At 44.0% G+C, this 23,025-nt stretch overlaps 2 protein-coding genes across 2 annotated transcripts in view; both read left to right on the forward strand.

Moving 5' to 3' along the window:
- The window catches only part of LOC310840203 (retinol dehydrogenase 7-like), a 486,845-nt gene that overhangs the window by 254,061 nt on the left and 209,759 nt on the right, over window positions 1–23,025 (forward strand). The window lies entirely within an intron of this gene.
- LOC310840154 (keratin, type II cytoskeletal 7-like) lies at window positions 6,563–17,921 on the forward strand. The gene is made up of 9 exons (XM_083729411.1): window positions 6,563–7,308; window positions 9,786–10,003; window positions 10,351–10,411; window positions 11,609–11,704; window positions 12,374–12,538; window positions 13,406–13,531; window positions 15,560–15,780; window positions 16,510–16,541; window positions 16,633–17,921. Exons 1-9 carry the CDS (start codon window positions 6,685–6,687, stop codon window positions 17,079–17,081), a joined length of 1,992 nt encoding a protein of 663 aa, XP_083585537.1. The 5' UTR covers window positions 6,563–6,684; the 3' UTR covers window positions 17,082–17,921.

Raw genomic sequence — 23,025 nt, forward strand, 5'->3', positions numbered from 1 at the left:
AATGGAGGAGTGGGATTGAATTGACAGCTCCATTTGCAACTTTCACATGTACATCGGCTTTGGAAAACAGGTGGAAAGGTCAATCAATGGCTAATTAATCTTGAATAAATTTTTCAAGACAGTGTGTGCGGAATTCAATGTCATATTGCGCTGAACATTGTGTCAGCACAAACATTGCAGTTTGACAGATGGAATTATCCCCCTTTCCTCCCCTCACATTGTTCTGGGGATTCTCCTGACCCAAAAAATTGTTTGGGGGGCATCAGAGGGGGCACAGGGAGGGAAGAGTGGTGGAAGCCATTCTATATCTTTGAGTACTAAATATGAAGTTTTGTCACTTTCTAAGAAGCCTTATCTGTCTCTGGACAACTTGAAGCCCTAGGTTTGATGAGAGAGAGAAGAAAGGCTTCTCAGCCAGCTTAATTGCTGGGATGCAGAACATTGTGTAGTTTTTTGCAGTGCCTTTGAGCTATGGAAACACTAAACTAAACTAAACTAAACTAAACTAAACTAAACTAAACTAAACTAAAACACTAAACTAAACTAAACTAAACTAAAAACTAAACTAAACTAAACTAAAAACTAAACTAAACTAAACTAGATGGCCTTTTGTACTTTGAAGGTCATCTATTGCATTTAGCTGCACATAGGATAGGTGTTAGGGATGTGCTGTGGGTTAAACCACTGAGCCCTGGGCTTGCCGATCGGAAGGTCGGCGGTTCGAATCCCCATGACAGGGTGAGTGCCTGTTGCTCGGTCCCAGCTCCTGCCAACCTAGCAGTTCTAAAGCACATCAAAGTGCAAGTAGATAAATAAGTACCGCTCCCGGGGAAGGTAAACGCCGTTTCCGTGCGCTGCTCTGGTTTCTCCAGAAGCAGCTTAGTCATGCTGGCCACATGACCTGGAAAAACCGTCTGCGGACAAACGCCGGCTCCCTCGGCCAGTAAAGCGAGATGAACGCTGCAACCCCAGAATCGGCCACAACTGGACTTAACTGTCAGGGGTCCTTTACCTTTACCTTTTAGGATAGGTGTTACCAGGTTAACTGATTTATTTACAGCATTTACAGGGCTCTTAATGAAGGCTCTTAACGAAGGCCTCTCTAATTGAGAAGGGGGAGGGAGGCCGAAGGCTGAGTTGTCCTTAAGTGAACTCACAAGGTCTGAATTACAGTTTTCTTAGGAAACAAGGAAGAAAAGGAGGGCCTGGGGGGCAAGAATGGGAATATACTAAGGAGTTCTCCCCCCCCTCTCTCTCTCGTTTGCAGAAGTAGCATGTTACTTTCCATGTCCTCCTTGTAGATCTGCATTTGTATACTACCAATTCTTCCTCTGGTTGGTACAAAACATCCAAATCAAGGTTGAGCCTTAAGGCTGATAATCATAATAAAATCTGGAGTTGTCTGGAGTTACCTCCAGTGATGCAAGAGACACATTATCTCTAAGTTGATTCATTGGCTTCTTTTGATATAGGGTTCTTGCTGACTTAACACCTTCCGTGTTCTCTAAGGTACAGTGCCTGGGAAATGAGTGTTGCAGTTTGTTTGTTTTTTTAAAATTAGTGAATCACTTACATGTTCTTGGTTGTTGTTAGTTTTTTTTTGCATCTGTAGTTGGGTGTGACAGCATTGTCACTGGGGCAATGCCATTCACATGTTAGGGGAAAAAAATAGGATGGTGTCCTATGAAAATAATGGTAAGTGTATGTGTATTACGGGAACAGGGGCTCCCTCAGTCCTCCTCATATACACAAGAGCTGCATTTGCAGAACTAAGGGCTCAACCATATTAATGCTTGTCCTGCACCACAAAATCATGAGCCTCAGAGGTTTTCCAGACGTGTGGCTGAGCCCTAAGTGTACCTTTACCAAAGGTGTCATTGGTTTTGAAGACACTCAAACTCAAGACGAAAGGAAGAAACATGCTAAGAAGGCACGCTTGGCAAATCCACACCATGATCAACTCCTGCCTGGAAACAGTTGTCCTCACTGTGGAAGGCCGTGTGGATCCAGAATTGGCCTCCACAGTCACTTACAGACTCATTGTTAAAACCATGTTTATGGAAGACAATCTTACTTGGCTACGAGGGATCGCCAAAGAAAGAAGAAAGTACATGGGAAACTTCTGCTGCCGGTATGAGCTACGGGTCCTCCACATGTTCCCTGAAGCCTGTGGATAGGGCTGTCAGTCTAGAAACCGATTATACAGACATTAAAACTCACTGTAAACATCCATAATTAAAATACCCAATAAAACTATCTCATTAAAATATCAAAATATAAGTATCCATAATTAATGCCCACAATAAAACAATCCAATTAAAACAAGATGGCTTTGAGAACAGGAGACTCAGGTTGAGTTCAGGTAGCTAAATATAGCTGCAGTCCTAAGGTCAGGGAGGGGAATATGGAGGTGGCTCATCCATTGCATTCTGTGCTCTGCTGGTCTTGAACTGTCAGGGCAGAAATGAAGGGAGAAGAAAACTTTTGCCCATTTCCTGAAGTCAAATTTTAAAACAATATAAATATATATATATTCTTCACCCACTGGAAATGGAGGAAGCCTTTGGAGAGGCTCAGTGGATGCAGCGGCTCCTGGCTGGTTGCCCAGGAAAGTATAAAGACAAGGAAAAATTTATTACCGTCCTTTTTCCTCCCCAATCTTTACTGAGAGTGGCTATACAACCCAGCTTCTTCCATAAACACCCAGGTCCAGAGTGAATCTCCACCTCCTGTCTCTCCCACTTCCTCATTCGTCATTCTCATCGTCTCCTCTACAGGTGCTGCTATGTTCCCTCTGTCTTTGAGCTCTTTGTTCTCCTACTTTTAAGGCTTGCCAGATTCTGGGAGATGGAGGGTCTGGAATGCTTTCTAATGAGAATGTGTCAGCTTGGTGCAAATCTTATACAGTGGTACCTGAGGTTACAGATGCTTCAGGTTACAGACTCCACTAACCTAGAAATAGTACCTTGGGTTAAGAACTTTGCTTCAGGATGAGAACAGAAATTGCTCAGCGGTGGCGTGGTGGCAGCAGGAGTCCCCTTTAGCTAAAGTGGTACCTCAGGTTAAGAACAGTTTCAGGTTAAGATCGGACCTCCGGAACGAATTAAGTTCTTAACCCGAGGTACCACTGTACACACATTTTGGGAATGGGAATGCCCCCAAACAAATAATCTGTTGGAAATTGGAGTGGAAGATATTATTGGATACAGGATACCAAATGGACTACTCCCAGTGTCCTTCCTTCCTTCCTTCCTTCCTTCCTTCCTTCCTTCCTACCTTCCTTCCTTCTGACTACAGTATACTTGGTGATGTGAGATAACTTGGAAAGATTTTCTCACTTATTAAGAGTTTCGAGGACAGACATTTGCCTGGGATTGGAAAATGCAAATATGTGATCATTATTATGGACAGGTTATGTACAGCCTGGGATGCGGGTGGTCTCCTGATCAAATTAACTAATGTTGTACGGATTAGAGGAGTGAGGCATATGGAAAGTGTGGCAATTTTGTGGCAGTACGTTGAAGCACAAGAGGAATGAAGAATTCAGCCATAGACATTTTTACAATCCAAAAGGAAATAGATAACCTACACACACTCATCATAGAAACTGGAGGAAGTCATTCTTAGTCAGGAAATCGGGATTATCTCTGTTGTAATTTCAGATTCATCACCATCATTTCCACAATCAATTTATTGTGTATTTTCAAAAGCGCTTAAGTATTGATGTGGTACAAAAAATCGAGGGGGAATTCTGATTTCTCTGTGCAGGCTCACAATCTAAAAAGAAAGGCATGGGACCCAATGAGAAGAGGGCAGGACAAAATGAGGAAAACTCTGCACTAGCTTGGAGAAAGAGAGAGGAAAAGAAAGGGAAAGTGTTAAAAATATAGACTTTCCCTCAATGCACTGGCGGAGTTAGCTGCATGGGCGTCTGGAACAATGGCCATGCCGTGCACCGGGGGTGGGGTGATCCGCTGTGCGGGGGGTGGGGTGAGCCCCCCGCAATGTGCCTTTTTGTCACCCCCCTCAGAGACGACACCTGAAATATCTAATTGAACTAGAATACAAAAAAGGGAGGTGTGAGGAGGTCAAGGAAATAAGCAAATGAAAAATGAGTTGTGGGAAGGTTTGATCTGTTTTTCTTTTTCTTTTTCTTTTTCTTTTTTCCTTTCTTTTTTTTCTTGGTTGTCTGTCTTTTTTGTAATCTTTAAAATTGGAATAAATATTATTTAAAAGATATCTTAGAGCACTGAAAGGAATCAAACAACATATAATTGCTTACACGGTTTAGTAATAGGATTGATTGCATGTAGACTGTGTTTGTTATTGCTTCCTTGAGATATACTGTATTGCTGAACAAAGTGGGTAGTATTTGACTAGGTTTTATACAGAGTGGACACACTGAAATTAGTGAACATGATCAAGTTATGTCTATTCATTTCAGTGGGTCTACTCTGAGTAACACTTAGTTGACTACCACTCAGATTTCTACACCTCCCCCCAAAAAACCAACAACAATGTACACACCTTATCCACCTAACACGAAGATGCTCCTGTATGCCCAGATGCAGAATATTATGTATGTTTAGCACAAATTGGAGAGGTGTTTCAACTCTTTTTAGGGCTCCAAATACTCTCCTGTTCTTGGAAATGTGACATTTATCTTCCCAGGCAGAGCACCCCATATGTGCCAGGTTCCATAGAGCTCCTATGCAGATGGAAAGGGCACCTCCAGAGGCATTGCCCATGATATTGAAATACACAAGAAGGGAATGCAATCATCAAGGACAGAGAAGAAGCACTGACCTGTTTATTCATGTACAAACAAGGCTTCAAAGAGTCTGATTGGTTCAATAGAAAATAATGCCAAGAAATTCTTTCTTTCTTTTTAAAAGGACAATATTTCAAAATGGTTATTTTCTTAAATCTGCATTATTATTATTGTTGTTGTTGTTAGTGGGAGGGGAGTTATAGCAAAAATGCCATTTGGTGAATTCAATCATTATTACCTAATAAATAATGTCTGGCAAAGTCACAGCAAATTTTAATTTGTATATTTAATGGAGGTTAGGAAAAAGGAAAAAGAAGATGAAGACATGGCTCATGTCTTTGAAAAACGATAACTCAGCTTGTTACAGCTTAGCTCCTGCGTGATGAATGCATTTCATAATAATAATAATAAAAAAGTACATTTCACAATGACTTTCTTCACAATGTTGCCTTTGCTTCATAAGCAGCTAGGTGACTGCTAGGTCCCATTTTCAGGTGGCCTGAATAGCAATTTCTTTAAGCTCGAAGTTTACCATCCAATCTGTTTCACAATTGTTTGCTCATCTCTCCATCAATGACCCATCCAATCTTTCTAATCTACCTTCACACGTTTGACTGCTTCCCTTTTTCCCCTCCGTAACACATATACATTCATTTATATGTATCTTTTAAAAACTTTTTAAAAAATTTGTTTGCTTGGTTTCCCTCCACAATCAAGTGGCATATAAATTTTATGAAACAAGCTAACTCAGATTCTAAAGTCTATAAATTGGCTGAGCACAGCGTGTATCTTATGGGATTCCTACATGTGACCTGGAAGGAGACAGAGACAGACAGAGAGAAGAAGTAGAAACAGTTTTGTTCTTATTGCATGGAAGTTCATGCTGCAATTAATCAGGCCATCTCGAAGGTCCTGCAGAACAGTTGATCCTTTCCCTTCTGCTGTTTTAGCCCATCCGTTCTTCTTGAGCTTTGCCATCCACAAGCTACCATCTCCACCAAAGCAGAGGGTTGCATGCCTCAGTCGCCTCTTTGTTTCCTTATGCCCACCATCCAAAGTAAAAAGAGAAGTGTCCTCCATGGATGTCCATCATTTGTTCATCAGCATGTGATCTCCATTCTCTTTTAGCTGGTGTTGCCCGTCTTAAGATTTATTCAGTGTTGTTGCTAGCTTCTTGGAGTAAAGGAACTGCTGCTGTCCCAAGGAGTTTTAGGGATGCCCATGTGAGAAGAGTCCAGACAGATCTGCTCTGACAAAGCATTTTGTTTACCAAGGTGATGAAGATCCTCCGTGAACTTCAAGTTGAGAAACTGCTCTTAGGGAGCCAAAGGCAATTTTCCACATAGAGGCAGATTTAGGGTGTAATTGCGGGCGTGCTTTTGGGGATTGTGAAAGGCGTGCTAATGCTTTGCATGCTGCAAAGCGGCTGCCTGCCATGGAGCTTTGCAATTAGAAATGCAGATGAAGATACTGATAGATAGGACCTCCATTGAGAATTAAGAGTGATGCACTGTGTCAATTAAAGAGCCTACTCCCCAGACAAAATAATCAAGCTTAAAGTATCTTAGTCACTGCAAAGACATTGTGCCATCATTGGTCATCATCATCGCCTTCTCTTCCTTTGGCAGTGAAGGGGTGTGCTAATGGGTAGGGTCAGTGTTTGGAAAATTGAAGATGAAGATCTGTCAACCACACCAAGTTCATGAGCACAATACAATGATATCCTTCTTCCCGCCCATGCAAACTCAAGCCCAGCTCCTCCCTAAAGCAGATATAAGGGAGGCTCTTTCCAACTCCGGATCCAGAGGGATTTGCTTCCCTTGGGCTCTGCACATCTCTTCATCTCCTTTTTTTGCATTGCAACCTCTGGGCTTGATCATTTTCTCTGCTCCTCGTTCAACTCTGTCACAGTGATGTCTGTCAAAACCAGCAAAGTGAGCCGCAGAGGCTACAGCTCAACTTCTGTTATTGGCGGTGGTGGAGGAGGAGGAAGTAGAATTGGCTATTCTTCATCATGCCAGGGATATGGTGGAGGCATAAGAGGGCAATATGGCAGCAGGAGCCTCCATAACTATGGCAGTAGAGGAACAAGAATTTCCTATGGACGAGGCTATGGCTATGGCGGTGGAATGGGTGGCGGCTATGGTGGTGGGATCTGTGGTGGAGGAATAGGCGGTGGTTATGGTGGTGGAGGAATGGGCGGCGGCTATGGTGGTGGAGGAATGGGTGGTGGTTATGGTGGTGGAGGAATGGGCAGCGGTTATGGTGGTGGAGGAATGGGTGGTGGTTATGGTGGCGGAGGAATGGGCGGTGGTCCTTTCGGTGGTGGTTATGGCGGTGGAGGAATGGGCGGTGGTCCTTTCGGTGGGGGAATTGGCCCTGGTGTTAGTGGTGGAGGCATTGGCACTGTCCAAATAGACCCAAGCCTTCTGAGACCAGTTCGTGTAGATATTGACCCCCAGATCCAGCAAGTGAAAAATCAGGAGAAAGAGCAAATCAAGAGTCTCAACAATCAATTTGCTAGCTTCATTGACAAGGTAAGCTGCCAGAAAAGGAAGTGATGCAGTCTGACTGATTTCACATAACGCGTGTTGTCTGGGAAAATGCAGTTAATTTTTGCTATGAACAGTTGAGTAACGTCTGAAAATATGGAAGCTTGAATTTTGAGGTTTACATTATGGATTAGATGGGATTTAATTGCCACGGAATATTTTACTTAAATTCTGAAATTATGAGTTCTTTGCTTTATGCATTTATACCAGCATTTATATCCTACCCTTCTACATGCATTTGTATCACTCAGGGCAGTGATACCTATATATCACAATATCTGTAACAGCCTCCTAGTTAACTGTTTACAAGCCATTAATGTCAGTTAAGGCCATTTGCAATGGCAGATGATCAGGGTGTTGAATATGTTTGTGGCATGAAACAAAGGGAAGAACATTTGCTCTGTTCCTCCCACCCACCCAATATTAAGAAAATTAAGCAGAAGCAGATGTCTGGAGTCTTTGCATTAACCAGCAGATTCACCAAGAGACTCCAGGATAGCAATAGTATGTTGCTACTTTTTTATTGGTGTTGGCTAAGACACAAGTTAGATTCATTGGGAGAAATGTGTGTGTTACAGGTACATGGATGTATATGGTTTCACAAGACATATGAAATGGAAAAAGTTTAACTAAGTGTTAAGAGCTGCTCAAGGAAGTGTGCAGAATTGGCCCAATGGGATGCATTGGGACACAGGACAACATGCCATTTAAAATTGACGTTGCCTGAAACTTGGCTTCAAGCAAAATTCAAAGGGATTTTGGGGAGCTCCTCTGCTGAAACATTGGATTATATCCAATGGTATTCCTGCTCAGAGTAGATCCATTTAAGTCAATGGATATGACTAACTTAGGTCCATTAAATTCAATGGACCTATTCTGAGTAGGACTAGCACTGGATATAACCCAAAGCAAGGATTCTAAGGAAGCAAAAAATCTTTTGGTATGACTAGCAAAACTTCTTAGCTGTGAGTTGCATGCCTGTTAAAACTAAAGTAGCTTTTTTGTATTTGTCAGGGGAACCTGGTGCCCTTCTGATGATATTAGACTTCATCTCCTATCAGCCCCAGCTAGCATGGCTAGTGTGAGGGATGGTGGGAGTTGCAGTCCATCAACTTCAGTCCTAATATATGTCATATGAAGCTGCTGCTGACTCAGCCCGCTGGTCTATCTGGCCGAGTGTTGTCTATTTTGATTGGCTTAGGCTCTCCAGGGTTACAGTAGGGGTCCCCCCAGTCCTCCTACCTGATATACATTAATTACAGATGGCAACCTTTGACTGTCTTACATGCAATGTCATTTCCCTGACATTGATCGGGGGGAATTTCCCCGCTGCTTCTGGATTGAATGAAGAGGGTAGCATGCTATGACTCAGGAATGACCCTTCATAAGACCCTACACAAGGCAACACTGCCTGGAACTCTTCTATCCCTTTGGTGCAGCTACCCACCTACCTAGTCATCCTGGGGCTGATAGCCAGGGCTATGGTGGCCTGTTATTTGTGTGGTCAGAATAGGATTTATCTGGGGTGGGCTTAAGATCCACCTTTGAGCACATCCTTTCCATCACAGTCATATCTCTTTTTTGGTGTGATTCTCTTGTGGCTGATTTGCTTTCTGGTCAGTTTGAGGGTGGGTATGGTGGACATAAGTGTAGAATATTTGGTGAGCAGCTTGAGGCATGTAGAGTGAAGGAACATAGGAAACTGCCTTGCATTGAGTCAGAGCATTGATCCATCATATTCAGTATTGTCCACATTGACTGGCTGAGACTCTCTAGGTATTCAGAAAGGAGTCTCACCTAGTCTTACCTGGAGATGACAGGGATCTTTTGCATGCAAAGCAGAGGCTCTATACTGAGCTATTACTTCTTGAAAGTTTGAGATGATGCGGGAGGACGCGGAACTCAGTCTAGGTGGTCCTCTTACTGGTGAATGCAGACCAGAGAGCAAGTATGGACTCCTCAGGCTGCCTTTAGGGCATTGTGGCTGTGGCAAGAGCTGATCCACTCTGGTGGGTTGCTACCTCAAGCCAGGGTGGTGTTGCCCAGATAGAAGCAACTGTAGTTTACAGTGCCAACACTGGTTTATTATTGCACAGCTACATTTTACGGTCACCATAAAAATGACCTTTCATCCCAGTTTCTTATGTTGTGTCATCACTTGGGGAGCAGGCACTGATCTGTGGCCCTGCTATGAGAACCACAAAGCATAGTTCTAAGGAAATGGTAAGGTTCCGCTGGCCCCCAGACACTGAAAATTGCGAGTGTTTCCAATTCTGAAATTATTAATTCAGAGTAACAACAAACAGGGGAAGCAGAGTGTAATTTGGGGCTTAGCCAGGTTGCCTTCATGTGGATCCAGTAACCTGTGAAAGAATGGACTTTGCTGTTACCACCCATCTCCAATGTGCTATGATGCCGAACCTCTTCAACGTCTTATACATCTTCCATTTCTTGGGTTTCAGGTCCGGTTCCTAGAGCAACAAAACAAGGTTCTGCAAACCAAATGGCAGATCTTACAGCAGCAAACCCAGGGCCGAGGCCCACAGCAGAACCTGGATAGTGACTTCCAGCAATTCATCAACGGCCTGAGAAGCAAAATTGAACGAATCCGTATGCAGAAGTCACAGCTGGCATCAGAACTTCAGAACATGCAGCACCTTGTAGAAGACTACAAGAACAAGTAAGGAACAACCAAAAATGAAAGGTGCTTCGTCACCACTATTTGTGCTTCAGGGGGAGATCTGCCGTTAATCATTAAGTGACTTTGGTTCAGAATAATGAAATTGTCCTCAGCTCCAGGGCATTCCAAACAAGTGCAGGTTGCACTCTGCACTACAACCTTCTGCAGTACAACAGAAGGTTGGAAACACTAATCTGAGTAGCTGTGTGTGTGTGTGTGTGTGTGTTTCTCTGGGGGATTTGCAATGTTCAGCTTGTGTGGTTTATTTTAATACCTTGGCATCTTATACACTAGCAGTTGTCTATCTCAGTGAGCTCATTGTGACCTCTTTTTTCTGGTTTAAACAGGTATGAAGAAGAGATCAGCAGGCGCACATCTGCTGAGAATGAATTTGTGGTGCTGAAAAAGGTGAGAAGTGGCGCTTGGCAGCATACTGTAAATAGAGAAGGCATCGTGGTGGGATAGAATTGAATAGGGCATCAGAATGTTTTCAAGCCATTGCATAGAAATGTTGTTTTCTCCCATATGTCAGGGGGAAGTCAAGGCTACAAGTACAGTGGAACCTCGGGTTGCGAACGTGATCCGTGTGGGAGGCACATTCACAACCTACAGCATTCTCAACCCGCAGTGCTACATCTGTGCACGTGCGTGATGTAATCTGGCGTTTCTGCACATGCACAAATCATGATTTAGTGCTTCTGCACATGTGCAAGCGCTGAAACCCAGAAGTAACCCGTTCCGGTACTTGCGGGTTTCAGTGCGCCCGTAACCTGAAAATGCGTAACCCGAAGCATCTGTAACCAGAGGTACCACTGTATAGGCCTTCTCCCTGACATATTAGCACAAGTTGGCAAATGTGCTTCCCCCTTCCCCATTTTATCCTCACTGTATCCCTGTGAGGTAGGTTAGACTGAGAATCTGTGACTGGTCTAAGGTCAGCCAGCAAGCTTCATGGCTGAGTGTGGATCGGAAACCTTTTCTCCCAGGTCCTGATCTGATACTTTAATTACTGCACCACCTCTGGTTCTCTTGGGCCTGCAAACATGTTTAATGGCCTTTTGGAGAACAGCTGAACCCCACAAGACACCTATCACTCATCTTTAGCTCTCACTGGAGAGCTCATAGTAGCAAATTATACTGGATCTATAACAGTTCAAAAGGGCAATCATAGAAATTGCAGGGGCACACTGCAAAACATGACAGCGTAGATTAAACTGCTGCTTCCTATGCATCCAGGGTAATTTGTTTAAAAATCCATTGTTTCATTAATAAATTGAGAGGAACTGTTGGATTAAGCCTGCTTGGCAGCCCCACCCTCTGACCCAGAAGTCCTTTCCCCCTTCGGCCAAATGTGTGGGGAATTCCTGAGGTTTATTGGTGAAGAGGGAAAGAAATCTGTGCATGCTAGGAACACCCTGCCTTTAATTATGTCTTCATAGGGGAAGCAGAGTCCCTGTTGAGTCATCATAGCTAAACATCCCAACAGGAATGGAGAATAAAATGTTATCTATGTGGACATGCCTAAACTCTTGTATGTTGTGCCTCAGTCAGTGATAACACTCTGTGGAGCTTTAAAGTTTGCATTCCCCATAATCTCTCTTCTAGGATGTGGATTGTGCTTACATGACCAAGACTGACTTGGAGGCCAAAGTGGGTGCTCTAGCTGAACAGATCCAATTCCTTAGATGTATCTTCCAACAGGTAAGGAATCTATCCATTCCATCTGCTAGCTAAGAATACTCTCTCTTCTACCATCACCCACTGAACCCACATTCAAAGGAACTGAATTCCCTCTCCTTAAAATAGATGAAGGCATACATGGGAATGTTACTTACCACTCCGCATAGTTTTGAGGGAGGGATGCAAGGAACCAGAGGAAAGTATGTGATAGTCACAGAGGACCAAAGGACTAAGATGGATAGCCCCAGAAGCCTCACTCCATCCTAGTGATTCTGTACTTTCCTTGACTGTGCTGAACTTCCTCCCAGCCACCACAATTAAACTGGGATGGGGATATCTGTGTTCACCTTAGGTTGGATTGCTCTATGCCCTGTACCTGAAACAAAAAGCTTAATCAGTGTAACAGCATGGCAAGTTTCAAGTTTGTTTCCCCCCCCCTTTCCTCTCTGAGATCTAGAAACTTGCATTCTTTTTAAAAAAGTGAAAGCTATGAAAAAGCACGAAAGCAATTACAACCCAGACGCATCAAAATCATGCTTGTGGAGACATAATTTATATTGCCGTAATTAGTTCAAACATAATTGATATTAATTGGGGTTTTTCCCCATGAGTGGTGAATCAGGGGAGAAATGGCAGAAATGAGGCAGACTGCAAGTCTTGCTGATTGATGGCTTTTTGGTCCTTTAACAGGAACTGTCTCAGGTCCAGATGGGTGGTCATGACACCTCTGTGGTGGTGAGTATGGATAACAGCAGCCACTTCAACTTGGAAGGCATCATTGATGAAGTACGAAACCAATATGAAGAGATTGCCCGGAGCAGCCGAGCTGAGGCTGAAAGTTGGTACCATAGCCAGGTAAGGAATCAAGCAAAGAGGAAACCTGACATGCCTTGTGGTCTCCTGGGTTTTATTTCTATTGCAAGGGACCTGAGGGCAGATCACTTTTTCAATGGGACCCCTGTGAAGGAAGGAAAGTCACTGCAAATCTCGAACCGAGAATTCTTAGCTCCTTAGCCAAACTAGAATATTATTTGGAGGTGGGGGAAGCCATGTCATTTATTTATTTTTTTTATAATATTTTTTATTGAGTTTATGAAATACAGAAAAAAGAATAGAAAACAGATTATAGGAATAAAATAGAAAGGTTACAGATTTCCGAGGAAGCCATGTCATTTAAAATGGCAGCCACAATTCCTAGTCCTTTGATGAAGCCATGATAGTCAAACTGGTGTAATAATATCAACATAGGCTTGTAGCATAGTGAGAAGTTCTCTGCAGTTTGCTGCTTCCATCATGAACCAGGGATGGATTTAGGGCTGTGTGAGCAGTGTGCCTGAGCTGAGTGCTGAGAAAAAGGGGTACTGGGCTTTAGGAAGGAGTCACGAGGCTCTGACAGGGTCATAGAGTTCATCTAGTTAGCACCTTCATGATTTTGGGAAGGAGGTAGGAGGACCCTGGAATCCTGCCAGAGTCCTCATACCTCCTTCCCAAAGCAGGGCACTTCCTCACCTACCTTTAGAAAGGCACTGCAAGGACTGAAGGGGGCACCAAGTTTTGGCCTTGAACAGGGCACCATAGTACCCTGATCTGCCCCTGCATGACCCCTGTGCTTGAAGCTAATGTGTTGTGGCAGAGGGACCTTTGGATGGTATCCATGATTAGAACATTGCTGGAGGAACTTTTGCTTTGTTTCTTAAACACAACACTGTTTCTGCCCAACAGTATGAAGCTCTGCAAAACACAGCTGGAAGACATGGGGACAGCCTGACTAACACCAGACATGAGATTCAAGAGCTGACTAGGAACATTCAGAGACTGCGTGGGGAGATTGACCGTGTCAAGAAGCAGGTATGGCAATGAACATTCCATTTGGGCAAAGGCTGAAAAGTGTCTTCTTTTTCAGGAGGTCCACATCATACCACATGGGTGTAAAGCTCATCTTAGCTATCAGATGGGCTTTAGCTCAATGATAGCTTGTGGAAGCTCCTAGTCCAATCCTCGATAATTCCAGGTCTTAGACCTGGAATTAGACCTGTCTTAGACCTTGGAAGAGACCAAATGCCTCTCTTGAAATTGATGGTATCCTGACTCAGCAACTTCATACATTTATCTCTGGAAGATGCCTGATGCCCATTATTCTCTTTTAGAATTGCCCTTCCAATCTCTCAACACTCTGCAATCTATTAAGGATGGCGGTGGCTTTGTTCAACCGTTGCATCAGATCAGGCAAGCACACAATGCAAATTGCATTGCCTGTATGTAAATTCAGGCGTGACAGTGATTGAAGTTACATTTCCCTGAGAAGCCTGGGTGGTTCAAGGGACATCATGTTGCAATTTGAACATGGGAGGCTTTTAGGGTGGAAACATTTTGGCTTTAAACCAAGTCTTATCTGTAAATCTTGGGGAGCTGCAGTCAGTCAATTTGGACCAGCCTGGCACCCTTGAGATATTCTGGACTACAATTCCCAGAAACCCCAGTCAGCATAGCTAATAGTTGTGGATAATGGGAACTGTAGTCTAAACCATGTTAGGGAAGGGTTGTGTAATCAATACTGACCTAGATGATCAAATGATCTGAGTTTGTATAAGGGAGTTTTAAACATCTGAGCGAGAAGGGATGCTGACTCATCACTTAGTGGATTGTGCAGGCAGCAGTCGTTCTGTTCTGAGTCTTGTCTCCTGCCTAAAAGGAATCTGGCAGAAACTCTGCTTCACTGCACACGTACACATGCCTTGGAGAGGAAGAGCTCCTTTCTGGGGAGGACCTTGGCTTACAACTGTTGCTCAGCAATGGACTCAGGATACTCTAATTCAAGATGCATGAATGTTGGCAATGAGGGATCAGCACATTCATCTTGGCCACATGGAGGCCACTTGGAATAGCCTCTGTCTGGTGCCCTCTCCAAACTGCTGCCTTAATGTGCAGTATAATGTCAGAAGTGTTGCTCCATATTCTACAGAGAGTTCTCAGTCTCTCACACATCAACTGGTGCTAGAAGCTGCCACTCTTCTGTGGAAATGTGCTAAGGTGTCAAGTGTCAGCTGAGATACCTTAGTACAGGAAGACCGGAAAAAGCACCTGGAGGGTGACTTACCAAAAAACCCCAAATATTGCTTAATTTTCTCCATTAAATAATGACATCTAACATACCAATAAGTAGAAAAGACATGTGTTGGGAGAGCTGAACTTGATCCCAGGCTTACCTGGACTCAGCCTCTGAACCTGTTTGGAACATCAGGATTCAGACTTGAAAGAGATGGCTCAGTTCAGGCAAAGTGTTGGTTCCCACCACTGCTGAGCACTCACAAGAAGTCTTTCCTCCAGATGTCATTGGACTCCAACTCTCATCAGTCTCATTCAGCATGGCCAATGGCCAGTCCAGCAACATCTGGTGGGCAACAGGTTGGGAAAGGATGCTCGTGGCATCTTGAAAGCATCTTTCAGGGCAGTGACAAAGACTCCTATGCAGTTTTGAGCCTCAGCATCTTTCTTTTACTAAGATCATTAACATGGCCATATCCCTTGGCACTATGGGTCCAGGCTGGCCTATAAATCCCATTCTTTGACCTGGAAACAATTATCCCTGATGGGTGCTCAGATCAGGGATGGATCAGTCTGTTCCCAGCCTTTGTTCCTAAATTCAGGGTTTCAGGTGATAAACAGGAATAATGAGACAGATATTCAGAGATTGGACTGAACAGCTGTCAGAAAAACCTGGGCTTCTGATGTAATCCCTGCCTGGGAGGCTTGTTAAATAGCTGGGTAGGTGAACAAAGCAACAAGGAAGGCTGGGATTCCAAAAAGTCCATCCCAAGGTCTCAGTCATAGTGGAAACAGAAAAGTTTTTATCTTTCCCTTCTTCTTGTCTTGCAGTGTGCTCAGCTGCAGTCAGCTATTGCTGAAGCTGAGGAGCGTGGCGAGTTAGCCCTCCGGGATGCTAGGCAGAAACTGGAAGAATTGGAATGTGCCCTGACAAAGGACAAGGAAGAGTTGGCTCGCCTATTGAAAGAGTACCAAGAACTGCTGAACGTCAAGCTTGCTCTGGACATTGAGATTGCCATGTACAGGAAACTGCTGGAAGGAGAAGAGAGCAGGTGGGTGACCATTGCAACCTTCCACAGAGGGAATTTTTTTTCTTTGTAGGTTAACTGGACCAAGTGTCTGCAAGCAGCATCTGCCTATATTGTGGGTTCAGGAAGGATTCTGCAAATATTTGAACATTCATAGAATGCTTAGTGGCATATTGGACATCCAAATTATGGGGAGCAAATTTGTTATGGCTCCAGAAGGAATGTCCTTGGTGGTTTTATTGTTTGTTTTGTTTTGTTAATTTGTTATGCCTCCTTGGTGTATTGTGTGCTTTCCTTTACTTATTTTGACGACGTTGTGTAGCACTCTGCCTTCTCTGCTTGTTTCTCATTGGTCCAGATTATATGGATTGATTTGCAGGAGGGAATTTTGGGGGGTGGAGGATGGAAGGTCTAGCCTTGTAAAATGGGCGTAGGACTACATGGCTTTTTGGATCACTTGTAAGTCGGGCCTAGTAATTCTATGACTCACAGATGCTAGACAGGATTACTATTATCTGCAGAAACCACTCTGCCTATTAAGTCAGGCTTCCTCAAACTTAGCCCTCCAGATGTTTTTGGCCTACAACTCCCATGATCCTTCGCTAGCAGGACCAGAGGTCAGGGATGATGGGAATTGTAGTCTCAAAACATCTGGAGGACCGAAGTTGAGGAAGCCTGGATTAAGTGATCATACTTGTAGTGAAAAGAAGGTTTTGTTTCATTTTGTGACCAATTTTTCTTATTCCTAAACAGGCTGAGTGGCCAAGGATCCCAAGTCCATGTGTGTAAGTAGCTTCCATGTTCACCTTCACTGTTTCAAACATGAATTATTTTCAACATGAAAGTGTATGTACTGAACCTGTGTTTCCTTTGCAGCTGTGAGGAGTTCCCAATATGGCGGCGGCATGGGAGGAATTGGCAGCGGCGGCATGGGCGGAATTGGCGGCGGCATGGGCGGCGGCATGGGCGGAATTGGCGGCGGCATGGGCGGCGGCATGGGCGGAATTGGCGGCGGTGGCGGCATGAGTGGCGGCGGCATTAGCGTTGGTAGCATGGGCGGCGGCATTAGCGGCGGCAGCATCGTAGGGGGAGGAATGGGCGGTGGAAGTTGTGGCTATGGCGGTGGAAGCGGAGGTTATGGCGGTGGAAGCGGAGGTTATGGCGGTGGAAGCGGGGGCTACGGAGGTGGAATCATAGGAGGAGGAGGCTCTGGAGGCTCCTGCATAGGCGGTGGTGGATACTCTCAAGGTTCCGGTTCCGGCTCTAGCACGATCATTAGGAGAACCACCACAAGCAGCTCATCCATCAAAGGCGGAAGGCATTAAATGTCCCAGCTGGTCCCTAAAAGGAAAAAAAAATCTTCTAGCTTCTTGTGGCATCAGCGCAACACCTTCAACCCCACCCTGGTAATACAGAAAAGAACAAACTGTGTCCTTTAAAACACAATGTTGTATCTATTTTGCTCCCCAAGAAAGCACCATTAACCTTACCATCTTCCATCTTTCTTCTGTCACCTGTTGCTTAGTTGTACAATGGTGGAAGATAGCTGGTAGAGAATGCTAATGAAATATGCTGATGGTGTTGCATTTTAGGATTTCAGTTAGCAGAGAGGAGCTGGAAGGGGGAAGGGGGAGGAGTGTGTTTCTTTCAGAGTATGCTGTACATTTTTTGGCTTTTTATGGTGGCTGCCAGTTCATGGCATTCTGTATTGAAGTGGCCTTTCCTTCTCTTTCTTGAGGCTTCTTCCAGTTGGTTGTTCTCTCCAGGTGTTGTTGTAGTTCCTTGCTTCCCAAAAGACATAATTTGTCCCCACTGTATTTGACTATGTGCTGATGTTGGACCAGCCAACATTGATAATGCTAAGTCACGATTGCTCTTATCTGCCTAGAAAGAGAAAAGAAAATAGAGAATTTCCTCCCTTGAATCAAAGTCATGATTTAATCAATGATCAGGCAGCCTGATCATGGCTACAGAGCAACAAGGTCCTGTACAACACTGAGTAAACAATCATTTACTATAATGGTGTCATTGGAAAAGCTATCTCATTATCAAAAGTACATTCTTGTGTCAGTTTTGTGAATTACATTGCACCTGTCTTTATTTCCCATGGTTTGCTTCCCATGTTGTTGGGAGGTGGCCATTTTCAATAAACTGCAGTCAAGTCATATGTGGTCTTGATTATTATTATTTACTTATTGGTACATTTCATTTCATTTAAGGCTAAACCAACTTTGGAGGGATCTTGTACACTGTCAGTTTTTAGCTAGTAGATTGGGGCCACAGCTTGGTGGTCATGGCCTGATCTAAAGTGGGTTGTAAAAAACAGCACTGCCACTATACAAATATATGGCAAGAAGTTAAGAAAAGGGTCTCCAAATGCAAGTTATAAGGTGGGTTCCCGGCCAGAAAAGGATGGAGATTGCTGTCATATGGCATCTCTGAAGCTGAATTAGCTTTCAAAAAACTCTTGCAATGAAATCCTGTGCATGTTTACTTAGGATTTAAGACCCATTAAGTTTCATGGGACAAACCTGAACAAGTGTTTATAGGATTGCAGCTTCAAGTCAGTTCCTTTCTCCAGCATTCAGAAATGCGGGTGATGTTTGGGTTACACAGGGATTTAGTCTGGCCAATTAATACTTTTGTTTCTTAAAATTAAGCAATATAATTCATGATTTAAGAACACAATCCAACTAAAAGCTCAGAGTGGCAGAAACGATACTATCAAGCGTTGACCCAAGGATAGGAATCCACCTTCCAGCCTGTAATTGCAATTAAAACGAGTCTCTGGATCACAGCATGCTTCATTACATTAGTTCCCAAGTGTCACAGGTGAGACTAAGAGCTGTTCCTAATGCTGGTTGTGAATATGTCCTGGGGGAGAGCAATCTAAATAAATTAAGCATTCCTTTTCAAACTGAAACAATAGTAGCCACTTAAAGAACCACATGCTACTCACTGGCTCACTGGCTCACCTGACAGGAAGAGGCTGGTTTTGGAATAGAGCAGGCATCCCTAACCTTTGGCCCTCCAGATGTTTTGGACTACAATTCCCATCATCCCTGACCACCGGTCCTGTTAGCTAGGGATCATGGGAGGTGTACGCCAAAACATCTGGAGGGCCGCAGGTTGGGGATGGCTGGAATAGAGGCTTTGGCTTTGCTTTGTCTGTGAAAAAAGGGAGATCTATGAACACCCTTTTACATGCCCTCTACTTTCAAAATTGACAGCAGGAGGGAGTCACCATGAGCCAGCAGAATCTAGTAGAAAGAGAATCCTGGAAGAAAACCTAGAGTCATTCCTTGAACTATGAAAAATACCATGTGTGCCAAATCCTTCCTTTTGAATAAATTATGCAGGCTGCTACATTTTGCATAAATGTTGCAAAGTATAATTTATTCTAAATTTGCTTTCTGAAGACTCAGAATTTCTTCTGAGATTTTTTTTTTTTTTTTGGTAAAGAATAGAGTGGCGGGGGGTATGCAACAGTATGTAGGTGGAGACTCAGAGCCATGGGAAAGGGACCAAGAACTATGGGGGACTATGAAGGCTGACCCTCTAATCACTGGAACCTCTTCCCAGCTTCTGGGAGTCTATTCACATAGATTAGATGGCAAACATCTAATGTGAGCACACAGGGAAAGCCTATGTCTGGAAACAGCATCAAAACAGAAGGCAGTCATGGCATCTAAACTGTGCCTTTCCATTATAATGTTATATTATCCATTAGGAGACATGAAGTGGATGAGAACATATTGGTCTCTTACAGTGTGAACAGGTCAGTCCAAATGTTTGTTAACAGGATGGCAAATTTATCATCATCATCACCCCCAGAGTTTCATGGACACCTTGCCAAAGACATCCCAGGTATTTCACCGGCTAATCATTTGATGAGTTCACTGCCATGGCAACAGCCACAATGGATCTGTACATTGTAATGTAATGGGTGGAGGCTTGCTGATGTCATCATGGAAAGTGTGAATGAGGAATAAGTCTGCCTGTCTGCTAGATAAGAAAGGCAGCTGCAATACATCCTCCTGGTTTAAACTGAAACTGGCTAAAAGTGTGTGTGTGTAACACACAAACTGAAAAAAGGGGGAATGCAATTGTTACAGATTTTTCTTTTCGTACTACAACCATTACAAAAATCCTTTTCTTCTTTTAAAAGTAACCACTAAGAGTAAGCAATTACGCTGATAGCATAATGATAAAGCCATCATATAAGCAATACAAAACATCATTATTATTATTATTATTTTATTTAGATTTCTTACTTATGCTTCCTCGGGATGCTGGTGGCGCTGTGGTCTAAACCACAGAGCCTAGGGCTTGCCGATCAGAAGGTTGGTGGTTTGAATCCCCGCGACGGGGTGAGCTCCCATTGCCCGGTCCCAGCTCCTGCCAACCTAGCAGTTCGAAAGCACGTCAAAGTGCAAGTAGATAAATAGGGACCGCTCCGGCGGGAAGGTAAACGGTGTTTCCATGAACTGCTCTGGTTCGCCAGAAGCGGCTTAGTCATGCTGGCCACATGACCCGGAAGCTGTATGCCGGCTCCCTCGGCCAGTACAGCGAGATGAGCGCCGCAACCCCAGAGTCATCTGCGACTGGACCTAACGGTCAGGGGTCCCTTTACCTTTACTCATGCTTCACCATAAGGTCCCAGTACAAATGTAACAAACAATTTCTAAAAGCAATAACAAGCACTTTTACCAGCATTTAAAAGCAAACCAGAAAAAACCTGCTTGGAAGGTGCCCTCCATTTGCAGGTCTTTTCTGGTCCAGGTCTGGGGTAAAGAAAGGAAAGGCGTGGCCTTGAAGTTGTGTGCCAACATTTATTCCGAGCAGGTACACAGGTCACTTGGCCACAGTTTTCCCCACTATGGTGAGATGTACTTATTCCTACAGGAGGCAGTGATGGCTGCCAACTTGGATTAATCTAATCTTTTAAAAGAATTAGCTTTATCCTCCCTTAATTTATCTAATTCTTTCAAAAGATTAGATTAATCCACTGACACTTTTGCTCAGCCTCCACAATTGGAGGCGGTAATAGTTCTGAATACCAGGTGCTAGAAGCCACAAGGGTGAAGAATGCTTTTGTGTTCAGGTCCTGCTTGGGTTTTCCTTGATGGCATCTGGTTGGCAACCGTGAGAACCATCATGTGGCCTGATCCAGTAGGGCTCTTTTTATGTATTTGGATTTGAATCTTAGAAATTATTAATAAATGTGCATCTATTCATCTAAATCAGCACCTGCCATTTTGATGCAAATCTGTGTCCTCTTTTGCCCTCTCTTTGTGATGATGCATAATTGGCCACACCTTAACAGGTTACACCTCTGCAATACTGTTTTCTGCAATAGATAAATTCTAGACCCCACCCTAATGAATCCAGCCTGTTTATCCTGTCTCTTACCACACTTCTTCTCCTATATATGCACCTACACCTTCAAGTTGCAGTTAAGCCTGTGTGATTCTCTACATTTCTGTTGGTTCATATGGTTCAGTGTGCCCAGATCTTTACTGCTCAGACTGGGTGATACTGACCTCTGTCACTTTCCCATCTTGCTCACAAACAGTCCTGGTTCATAGAGTCCCAGGATGACAGAGAGAGAAGGAAGCAACATACCACATAATATTCAATCTTAAAGTCACAAAGACTCCGCATTTTTGCCTCCTCCTTGGACTCTAAGTGAATGATGTCTCTTCCACACTACACATTAAAATCTTAGTTAAACCTCCATTTATGTCCATTTTGGGGGCCTAATCCTGCCTGCCGGTCAGAAAAAACCCCTCAATGACCTCAATCCTAAAAGAAGCTCAACAACTTCAATCCTAAATAAGGTCAACAACTTTGGTTGGCCCCCACGGCCCTTCACTTCATCACTTCATCAAATCTGGCCCTCTTTGAAAAAAGTTTGGACACCACTGACCTAAACTATGGGCGTAGGATACCTAAACTATGGGCTTTTGTGACAGGACTCATCCCTGACCCTAGCATGATCCAGTCCCTAGACCAACTGCACACTTCCAGGCTCCACCTCAAACCACCAGAGACATTTTGCCACAACCTGCTAGCCTCTCAGGCTCTGCCCTGACCCCCAGGGTCTGTATCTCTGAAGATTTGGGCAATAATATCCAGACCACCACCACAAGCCTTCAGTCTCCCTGTAACCCAAGCCTTAGTTAACAGAACACTTGAATCTAGCCGTTTCATTTCATGCCAATCTGCCCAGATGCTTCTCCACCTGATTTAGGGTTGCCTGGTCCACTGAGATCCTAAGACCCAGAGGGCTGAGGCTATAACAAGACAGGGGTGGAGAACCTGAAATATGTTGCTGGAATACAGCTCATATCATCTCTAGCCATTAGCCATGCTGGCTAAGGCTGATGGGATTTGGAGTCCAATACCACCTGAAAGGCCACAGGTTCCCCTTTTCTGAAGTAAGGGATGCTGCCTGATAGGTTATGGAGTGGAGCCTGCTGGAATGGGGCAGAAGCCTAGCCTAACCTGACAGGAAAGAGAACCTGGTAGATGAAGGGACCAGATCCTGGCTATGTCTGGCGCATCAGAGGTTGGAGACTGATGAGTATGGGGGGAGGGTGAAAGCTAACAGCAAAGGTTATGAAAGCTGAGCAGAAATGATCCTTGTGGTCCCTTCCAGCTCTGCAATTCTATGATTCTGTGAAATTGGTGTGCCCTCTCTGTTCTCTTGCCCAGATACTTTAGCTTTGATTCTCTGACAGTTTGCAGCTATGATAATCTCTTTGTCCCAAGGGTAGAGATGCTTTCCTAGCTTTCGGAATGAAAGCAACCACAGCACAGAGTGCGAAGAGTTTGGCAATCCACGACCCCCAATGTTGCCTAAGTACCTGCATAACACTTGCCAAATGAAAGCAAGCATTTCCCAGTTGCCTAGGCACCACAGGCACACACTCTACTCTTTGCACTATGTTGTAATGATGCTGTGCAGCCTACTGAACTACATGGACCATTAGTCTGACTCAGCAGAAAGCAGCTTCCTATGTTCCATAGTCAAGCTCTAAACTCTTACATGGCCTTTCAATTTTTCTAGGGCAGGGGTGCACAAACGTTTTTCAAAGAAGGCCAAATTTGATGAAGTGAACATGCGTGACCAAAGTTGCTGAGCTTTTTCATATATATACTGATTTTTTAATACTGATTTATACTTCCACGGGGGCCAGATTAAATTGACCGGCAGGCCCAGATTAGGCCCCCAAAACGGACTTTGGACATGCCTGTTCTAGGGTC

The sequence above is a fragment of the Podarcis gaigeae genome, assembly GCF_964106915.1.
Source record: "Podarcis gaigeae genome assembly, chromosome: 2".
NCBI classification, from domain to species: domain Eukaryota; kingdom Metazoa; phylum Chordata; class Lepidosauria; order Squamata; family Lacertidae; genus Podarcis; species Podarcis gaigeae.

Excerpts from the sequence above, each read along its gene's own strand:
- LOC310840154 (XM_083729411.1), top strand. The coding sequence starts at position 6,685 with ATGTCTGTCAAAACCAGCAAAGTGAGCCGCAGAGGCTACAGCTCAACT. Across the intron at positions 12,539-13,405 it reads AAAGTTGGTACCATAGCCAG|TATGAAGCTCTGCAAAACAC; the intron begins GTAAGGAATCAA and ends TCTGCCCAACAG. Across the intron at positions 15,781-16,509 it reads CTGGAAGGAGAAGAGAGCAG|GCTGAGTGGCCAAGGATCCC; the intron begins GTGGGTGACCAT and ends ATTCCTAAACAG.